The sequence below is a fragment of the Ammospiza nelsoni genome, chromosome 6, assembly GCF_027579445.1.
Source record: "Ammospiza nelsoni isolate bAmmNel1 chromosome 6, bAmmNel1.pri, whole genome shotgun sequence".
NCBI classification, from domain to species: Eukaryota; Metazoa; Chordata; class Aves; order Passeriformes; family Passerellidae; genus Ammospiza; species Ammospiza nelsoni.
Window position 1 is genome coordinate 37,911,926 of NC_080638.1, and position 10,165 is coordinate 37,922,090.

The 10,165-nt window shown below is 39.2% G+C and overlaps 1 protein-coding gene across 1 annotated transcript; it reads right to left on the reverse strand.

Moving 5' to 3' along the window:
• Nucleotides 1-2,186: 2,186 nt before the first annotated feature.
• On the reverse strand, nucleotides 2,187-9,613 carry DTD2 (D-aminoacyl-tRNA deacylase 2). Its single transcript, XM_059474305.1, is given in 4 exon segments — nucleotides 2,187-2,480; nucleotides 2,482-2,533; nucleotides 4,434-4,503; nucleotides 9,506-9,613. Coding segments are annotated over 4 exon segments (498 nt in total). The 3' UTR covers nucleotides 2,187-2,212.
• Nucleotides 9,614-10,165: the final 552 nt, after the last annotated feature.

Sequence of the window (10,165 nt, forward strand, 5' to 3'; positions counted from 1 at the left end):
GTGAATCAATAGTAGATATAAATAAAGCAGTACAAAGGGAACAGCATTCAACAAGCTGCCAATCCCTGGAGCAGAGGATGGCAGAAATCAGTATTCCAAGATGGATGCACAAATAAATCAGAAATGGGCAGATAATACATAAATATCCACCTTTCTTACAAAAATTTCAGAGTTCTGTCTGGCCCTAAGAATCACTGAAATGTACATTAGTTTTTATCTGCCTTATATGACAGACTGCTATGAGATAATTTGGTTTGAAGTCTTTTTTTCACTAAACATTTTCAAGCTTATCCCTCTTAGAAACCTTAAAGTTCTTTAAATATAATTAATTGCCAGGCTGCCAATGATCTTTCTGGAGACAGGAGGTAAATTAAAAGCTGCAGACTTTGTATTATGCCTCAAAGAATCAATTCTTGAGATACACTAAATACCCACAATTGCTGTAAGGTCTGTGAAAAGTGGCATTACTCAGCACTTTTTAGGATTTGACCTCCAACAGAAAGAGGATTTACAATGTTTTTTTAAGCACACAGATAATAATGAATTTGTATTAGTTATTTGCATCAGGACAATATTATTTAAATCTTGCTACTAGGAACTTTGAACATGACTCATACTGTGTCTATCATAACTGTTAATTATTAATGAAAAAATATGTCATTTGGGTCCTAATAGCTAATATTTCCAGGCCGTTTGTGTAAATGGCTGTTTTCATCTGTGACAATGTCAGTTGCCGGGAATTCAATATCCCTATTTATTTCATAATTATTAAGCGTATATTATGCTAACCTGAAAAAAAAATCATTATTGTCTTATCAAAACTGTAAGTTACTTATCTGTTAAAAAATGTGATTCTCATGGCATAGTTTGAGCCTACAGATTATATACTCAATGTTTTCTACAAAATGAAGATAAGGACAGAGTATTTGTAACTACTGGCCTACAATTTAGGATTGTGCAAGCTGCCATCCTCACTAACCATAAGGTTTTACATTTCTTCCAGAATAATTTTTTATTCAAATGGCAATTCTGGATAATTGCTGCAAACCATACAAATGTCTGATATCACTTTGAACCCTTCTGAACCATAATGCTGCATTAAAAAGAGAAACTTGATTCACAGGATGAACACATTTGTATCAGTTTTGAATTTGCCACATTTTAATATAGCTGTTCTGTCCTTACTGCCTTTCCAGACAGAATTTCCCATGATATCTTCTTAGCACCATCTGTTAATAATGTTTGTAACAGAACTGCTTGGGGGGTCAGCTGGGAAGGGAGCCCCAAATGTACCAACACTGCCTATAAAAGGAAAGCTAGTCTCTGCTAGGAGGTTCACTGGACAAAAAGCTGGAAGGAAGCAATGGGGGCAGAGGGAACAATGAAATGGCAATGTACATTGTACCATCTTTACTTTTGTTTTCATTTGAATGTTTCTGTTCTTTTCCTGAGGCTCTGTTATGAAAGAATTGAGGAGACAGCAAGACCACAGTAACAAGGACATAGGCCAAGCAATAGCAGGCAGCCTATCACAACACATCAGAGATTTCAGAATGCAAACTTCAAGCAAACAATTCAGTGATACTGCTGGTTTCTAGATGTGCCTCACTTATTCTTCCCTGCAAAGCCCATGATCAGTCCTGTACTGCCTTAAGTCTCCCACCCTTACACACTCCAGTTGAGGGGGATGGACTTTCTTATTTAGTACTTACTCTATAAGAGGCTAAAATTCAGTGAATTTGTTTTCAATATATCAGTTAGTTAGAAAGCATTGACATTTTATAGATAGAAAACATAAAGGTAAAAATTGACATAAGTACATCTAAGGTATTCTTTTTTATCTATAAACCACTTCTTCAAGCTATACATGTAATACTTTTTTCCTTATTTTTTAGTAAAAAATGATTGCATTATCCCATTTTTGTTCACAAACATTTTGAATTATTGGGTCAATATTAACAAATATTTTAACCACACCTCAGATGCATATGAGCAAAAACCACATACTCATTATAGCAAAGGAGTCTCAGGCATCCTCCTATTAAATGGGATTGGCAAAACCAGCACAGATGAGTGAAAGCCTTTTTTAAACTATCTCCCAAGGCAATCAAGCACTTTAATGCTCAGGAGAAAAAAAAAAAAAAAAAAAAAAACAACAAACCAAAACGAACAAAAGACACCAGTACTGTATTTGGGATACAATTTATTTTTTTCAAAATTCGATCAGGTGAGTGTAAGGTCCATTTGTATCCAGTTTTAACACCTGCCTGTTTCCATATGTGCCATGCTTGACAAGAACACCAGCTTCCATGCATTTGGCATTGGCAGCCAGCTCTTTTTCACACAGAGTCACGAACTGAGAATAAAGTTCCAACCCTTTTTCTTTTTCAATGTTTGCATGGTACTGCATCCTTCTTCCCTTTGGTTTACCACCTAGGGTGGCTTGTGGTATGATGAGTACATCGCCTGGTAAATCAAGAGACAAACTCGCCGTTTTCATTTTCACTTAATTTAACATTCAACAGCGTATCGACTGCAAATAAAAATAAAATAAGAGTTAGTATTGCTGAAGTGAATTAAACAGGACACCAAAAACAAGAGCCAATAAATATTTTGACAAACCACTGAGTAAAAGAAACTCTTTATTAATGAACTGAAAATATGGACAATCAATAAATACTTAACCAACTAATACATCTGAGTATTGTGAGGAATGTGAAGGATAATAATATTACATGTCGAAAGTTCTAGTTTTGGGGGAAGTGACTGGCTATCTAAAATCCTAAAGTTGATTCTAGTTGGACACCCCCAAAAGAACCCAGGATGCAATTAGTGAGACTTCCTTAACAGCTTGATACTCAAATAGGCAGCACTTTGGAGAGTGTTTTGCCTGACTCTCTTTTCATTCTGGTAGCAGCAGTCTGCAGCAGGACCCAGCACTGATCTGAGCTGAAGGCACAGCTCCAGAGTTTGGTCTCAAGTAGAGCAAGCGTCCTTCAGTGCTCCACTCTGAGACATGCAGCTATCAGTTTGTCACTTGAGACAGGAGGTGGGCAGGAAAGTCACATGCAATTTGGCTTATAAGCCAGAGCACAGAAACTTGCAAATAAAATCAATGAATTTACTAACTTTAGATTTTCTGGTGTTTCTGTAACAAATCAAATCATTACCCAATTCTGTAAAAGCTGGGAGGATACTAGTCATGCCTCCAAACCCTAAACATAAATGTTTAATGCTGTTAGAAGCAAAAACAGCTGAGTTGTGATTCAGGAACCAAACCCACACACTTAAACAGATTCAAAATATATTTAGGAAACAATATTCTCTACAAGAGGCACTCAAGAAGGATGGTCCTATATGAATCTCCTGATAGGAAACAGAACTTTCTTTTTCTGGCCTGTTTTAGCTGTCCCACAGCTGAAAATATAATTATTCTCAAGCAACATTCTCAGGAAACTCTCACTAGCACAAAATAAATTTTTGTATCATAAATATTTAGCATTACAAAAGGACTGTGCCCTCCAAGACCCAGAGAGAACGCCCCCCAGGAGTTGCTCTCAGCATTTTTAATAACAGCTGTACTTGTGCACTGTTGGTCTCAGCCAGCAGCCTGAAATAGACTGAAATAGTGAAATACTGTTACACAATCTTTAGCCAAATCACTAGCATCAGCCAGTCATAGAAAAGGGGCACTTTTATCTGGAATATGCAGCATCACAGAATTTCCCAGGGGAACCAGTGCTACTGATGGAGGAAAGGAGGGAGAAGAAATGACATAAAAGTAAAAAAACAAAACCAAAACAAAACAAAAAATCAAGTCCAAACAGCACTGGATAAAGACAGAAATTGCTACTACTTGACCTTATCCACAGCTTCTTCTCTGCTCTAATGTAAATGTTGAAGTGCATGTGGAGAAGAAGACAAGAATTGCAGACATTGATGTTATTGCTTCTGAACCAGAAAACTGCACATGCTAACAGTGCATGTCACCACTGAAGTGAGATGGGAAAGACTCTGTTTCATTATCCACACAACTCCCTCTACCGGCTATGATTTGAAATATCCTGCACATACAGTGAGATCGGTGGCAAAATACTTGTCAAATCGTGCCATGAACTATTTGAAATTCAGTTCTGTCCTGGACTGAAGTTATTGCCTGACACATGTAATATGGTAAACAGCAGATGCAGCATTTTCTTTGTTTGCCAGAATGTTATCAGGGTAATTTGTTTTTTATGTTGGTCATGAACAGACAGACAAAGAAACAAGAAACTGTCAAAAGAAGCAAGACAGACCAAACTCCTCTTTCAGCCAGGTAATTGAGTCAGAATAATGCCATTTCATGGCTTACCCAAATGGCTGCTACCTTCTCTGCCTCAACTGCTTTTCTTCCTTTTCAAACAATACAATAATGCATATGGATTACATCATACCTATTTTTGGGACAAGATCCTCATCAGCACCTTTGAAGAAGCATATGTAGATAACAAGCCCTCTCTGGATCTACAAAAGATTACAGAAAACTATGTCAGTGTTTCTTATTATCTACAATGCACACTTATCATTAAGGCAGTATCGAAAATGACAAAACCACATAACAAAGAGAAGTTTTAGTTATTTAGTACAGCTTCAGACATTGAGTTTACACCCCACACTGTAGAAGATATATACTCATTATCTGCAAAATGCTTCTACATACAATTAAGACAATTTATTAGTTTCACGTGAAGCCAAATTTAGTTGGAATGTAGACTGTAAGTACTAACATAGGTGACAAGATGTATTAGTATAGTTAAATCCAGCATAAGAAATAATTTAAGCTTTTTTCCATCAAACTTTTTTCCATCAAACTATGATATTGGAAATAATATCATAGCTCATAAAATTTTCAGTATGAGCTATGATATTATTTCCAATTATGAAACATGAAAAACACCACAGGACTTGTCAAAGAACTGAATTTTATTTTGATGTTGAAAGTAATCTAGTACAATATAATTCTGAAAAAAACATAGAGTCTCTTAATTAAATATTTAAATATGATGACCAACAACTGTGAAGTTGTTCAGAATATTATAAAGTTGTTTGAAATACTATTTATAAGCCTGGGTAAAATCTAAGTGGCAAAATGGAACTTTTCAGCTGACTGGTATAAAGTAAGGGATATGCCACATCTTTAGCATTCAGAGCAACTACTCATAAGAACTATGTATTGAGGGAAGAATTAGGCCTCTACTGAGGAGAAAGCACAAGAAAACTCCTGTGTAGCTTTTCTGCTCACTTGGTTAGTCCTTAAGGAATGCACATGCACCAGGCATGCTTTACTAAGCCGGACTGACAGGCTGTGCAGCCAGCAGCACCTATGCCTCACGCACAAGTGTACCTGCATGGCTTAACTTCTCTGGGAAAAACCCCACAGCATTCACAGGCAGACAGGATCCACAGACAGTATATAAAGAAACCTCCCCACTGCCTTGTCAGAAAAAGTATCTTTTTAATTTTGTTTGAGGAAACAGAAACGTCAACTAATGAAATACCACTGAAGAGATGTTAAATAGATTGGCACAGGAAGGAGTTATTAATGCTATCAAAGCAAAAGGACAGAAAATGTGAGTAGCTTAGAAAAAATACAAAATAGCTTACAAAAAAAAATTTCCTCAATTTGTTTTTTCCCCAAATGATAAAGGTTTTTGGTAAAGAAATCTTAGCTATACACGTAAGAGTTTTGTCCCTTTGTTATTGCAGAGATTAAACAAAATGCTCAAGGCAATGACTGAGAAAAGCTATGCCTTCTCAACTATTTTTCTAGTGACTAACTTCTGAAAAAAGAGAACACTCTTTCTAGCCAAAATGTCACATGCTGAGAACTTTGAAAAGCTTTAAATGGCTTCTTTTAAAACACTTTTTTTGGTACAATCTCACAGCAGTAACAATATTCTGCAAGCTCATTTTAAAGACACAAAAAAGTATGTAAAGTGACCCCTGCAAGTCATAAGGCCAGACAGATATAATAAAATACATCATTATTTTTTCCAGACTGCTCTTATTTGATGTTTGTTTTTGAATAAAACATTTATCACAAGATGAGACACACATATTGAAGAAAATTAGAGGGACAGGAGGTTAAATGAGAAAACAATTAATTCAGAGACAAGTTAAAGCTGAAAGAGGATGTTTCTATTTATACTGCATGTTCATGGTCTTCTAGAACACTTCACAACCATGATAAAGTTGAAAGCTGTGCAACTATTAGTAAGCTGAAACTTATGGTTTCAACTATGACTGAAAACTGTGGTTCAACACATACAGCCATGTTTCAAACCCTGGTTAAGTCTTACTTTATTCTTTAGTTTTCTTAATTGAATAGAAGATGTGAAATTAAATGCAATTACAAGACCAAACCAAGTAATAACAATGTCAGTCTGACCTTATACCAGTCTTCCAAGTGTCCTAAGACTGCTCCTCAGGCCTCCATTTAATGCACAAAAATTCCAGCAAAATAACACAAATAAGAATATCATAAATTCAACATGCTGGTGTGTGAACAGCCACTGCAAGGAACCTACTCAGCGACCAGACAGGAAAGCTATGCTCTATGTGAATCTACTGTGAGCAGTAAATGCCTACATAAATAAAGCAGCAAAGCAAGATACTGTGCAACACTGGCATTTATTATACAGTGCCTTAAGTAATTATCAGATCAGGCAACCTGCTGAACCAGGTCATGAAGGGCTGAAGTACCCAGCCCCAATGCCATATAGACAGTCTTAGCAACACTGTGTCCAAATGCTGCTTTTTAGTTCTTTGGCAGGAAAAGACAAATAACTGACTCCTTTCTCACCCTCCTTACTAAATACATTCATCTGTATTTTTCAGGATTTCATTAGCAAAACTGAAATATATTCTGCAAAATATTATCTCCACTTTTTACTAATTTTTCCTCCAAGAAAATGCAGTGGATAACAAAATCTTCTTAATTCTTAGAAAGTCAGTTTGTGAAACTACCTTACATAAATTATTCTGTGACATTTCCATTTCAAGTTCAGATTTACTACCCTCTGGGAAGATTTCCTCATATTTCTTATATTCAGTGTGGCAGAGATATGACATCATCTGCCACAGGGCACAGAATAAGTCTGTGCCTGGTATTTTGCACCTCTTTTTGCCATAGTAACCAGAAAAGAAGTCAAAGGAAATAAGATAAGGAAAAGACAGTTTTCGTTGCATGACGTGTAGGCACTTATACTTTTCAGCTGAATATTCATTTTATGTTTCTTTTCTCCCACAGTTATGAAATACACCAAACCTTACCTTATTTCACTCCTACCTTTACAAAAATTCCTTTTTTCTTCCTATTTTGCTGTTTACATAAACCTTTTATGCAGGGTATATAATCAAAATTCCCCATAAACAAGACATCCTATGCACAGTAACCCTCAACAGGCCAAAAAACTCAATCATGAAAACACAATGAAGGCAGAGGTTCACGTATAAAGTACACTCCTAACCTTTTTAAAGATAAGGAACATCTGCTCTGAAGTTCCTAAAGTACCTACAGGGGTCTCTTACAGCTCAGAAGCTTTGAATACCTACCATATATGCCACTTACAGTATCCTAGAAATGTCTCAAAGTCAGGTCCTACTTTTAATTTAATTGGTCATAAAACATCAGGAACCCACCGGTTGATGTAAATAATCGTTGGTGATGTCTGTACTTTTTTATCTTTTTGGTTTTGCATTGACATGCAAAAACAGGGAGTAAAATTACCCTACCAGAAAATGTCAGCAGCAAAATTTCCTTACAATAACCTCTAAAGTAGTCACACTGGAGAAAAAAAAAAAAAAAAACAACAAAAACTTCCAATTGGCTTTTTTTCTACATGGTGACTAGTTCTTGTTAAAACAGATTTCTCTTAAAAAGCCCCAGGTACTTGGGAAAGATTTCCAAGTACCCATCTCAAATATTAGTAATGTTCATGTCTGAAAAATATCTCCTGGAGACCACCCAAATCTCTTTCAGACTCCTTTAGTGATATCTATTACTTTCCTAGTGATTTTGCAAATTAGAGATAAACTACATAACCTCCTTGCAGCAAAGTTAATCATATCTCTCAACCACAACATGTACCTTTTAAAATAGTTTAAAAGAAAGACAGCAAAATTACATTTCTGCTTTTCTTTATTAGATCTACAATTACTTCTGTGATTAGCAAGCCAGAAATAGATTATTTCTCCTATGGTTAATTTATGCTGTGCTAAGTGAATTTTATTGCAATTAACCTTATACTGAGAGGCTAACAATGCAGTATACACAGACACACTACACTGTGAAACCCAGTATCTGTGAGATCACACTTATTTCCTCCCAGTAAAACATTCTGGCTTCCCAGACCATACTGCAGAAACTAGTTCTGCTGGATCCACCTGCCCCTTCTGAACAAAGAGAGGAATGTTTTAAGGCTAATGTGAAAGGCAAAGAGTGTACTCTTTTCAGATGTGCTGAATGAATGCACAAACCCTTTAACCATGCTAGAGCTTTTACTTTTTAAAATTTATGGAAGTGACTGTATTAAGCCCCTTCTGTTATAACAGTCTTTAAAAAGGGCAAGAGACCAAACCAAAAAACCCATGGGCTAACTAGTTGACAATGGGCAGAAATGAGTTATTCTAGTGTAGGTAACTCCCAAGCAGCGACAACTGCAGCAGGTCAGTGCATTCCAAAGGGCAGCAGCCTTCGTGCTTTGGTAAAGAGCCCTGGGCTGCACGCACAGCACATCGACCGAAGAGTCTGCAGATCCACCTACCTCCCCCAGCAGAAGACTGTGGCAGGAAAAGAGGGAAAATACAGTGTTTTCCTTAACGTGAGTGGTGGTCTGCATGGTAAATTTCATTTCTAGTTAGTGTTCTGGAAACAAACAAACAAACCAAACAACATCAGAACTACTCCTGCCATAGTCCCACAGCCCTACCTGGCCTTTCTTCTCCAAGTTAACACTATCTCACAACAAACTAAAGCTGACAGCTGAGCCCACCAGCCAAGGTTGTAGTGTTTCTGTGAGTGTACTTCAGAAAAGAAGGAACAACACAGTTAGAAGGGAAGCGTGTGGTCGTGGAGCAGTCGTGATCCTGAAGAGGCTTCTGCCTGCGAAGACTCTGGAGCACAGGGAGAGAAGGAGCAGCAGAGAGAAAGCGCTGCGCGCCTCCTGCTGCTTGTCCCTTTGCCGAAGGGGCTGACCGCAACCTTTGCTGATAACCGGGGGGGCGAGGGGAGCGCTCTGCAGCGGAAACGAGACGAGGCTGGAGCACGGCCCGAAGCGCAGCCCAGCCCGGGGAAGGAGCGGAGCTGCTCCCCTAAATGTCCGAACGCCCCCCCTTTCCCGCCGGCGCACGCGCGCAGGGCCCGGAGCGCTTTCCTGCCGGCCGCCCCGCTCGGCTCGGCTCGGCTCCGCTCCGCGGGGGAAAGGCGCGATGCCGGCGGCGGGGGGCGGCCCGCGCCCCATGTTACCTCCACCCACTGCGCCTCGGAGCCGCTCTCGGGCGGCCGCACCTGCAGGCGGGCGGAGACGCTCTGCTGCAGCAGGGCCCGGGCCCGCGCCGGCCGCGCCGCCGCCATGGCGAGCCCGCAGCGCTGAGGGCGGGGCCGGCTCACGCCTTTCCGGCACCGGCACCGGCGCCGGCACCGGCTGGGGCCCGCGGGTCACGGGCGGGGAGCGTGAGCGGGACCTTGTGTGCATGGTTAAACCGGGGCTTATGATCCGCCCTCCCTATGGAGGCGGCTGAATACAAGCTTTGGAACAGAATTAAACAATTTGTACAGCTCTGCTTACCGATGCCCCAATAGCTAGCAGGAAGCGGGCTTTGGCTTCTTATTTTGATGAGAAATGAAAGATCTCCTTGTCTTCTGCTGCGGAAATGTTACATGCTTGTGATAAGAGCGGCATGCTGTATAGTTTATGCATGGAAAAGAAAGTCTGAATACTCTTTGTTATTTCTTCTGTTCATTACTTGTGTTTCAGTGTTTCAGGTGGCTGAGATCAGTCTATCAAGTTGGCAGATTTCAATGGTACTGCGTTGGAGCAGAGGGAACAGAACACGCACTTAAAAGGGATCTGGATATCTAGTGATCCAAATCATCTGGGAAAAAGAAGTGCATAGTTTTGGAATG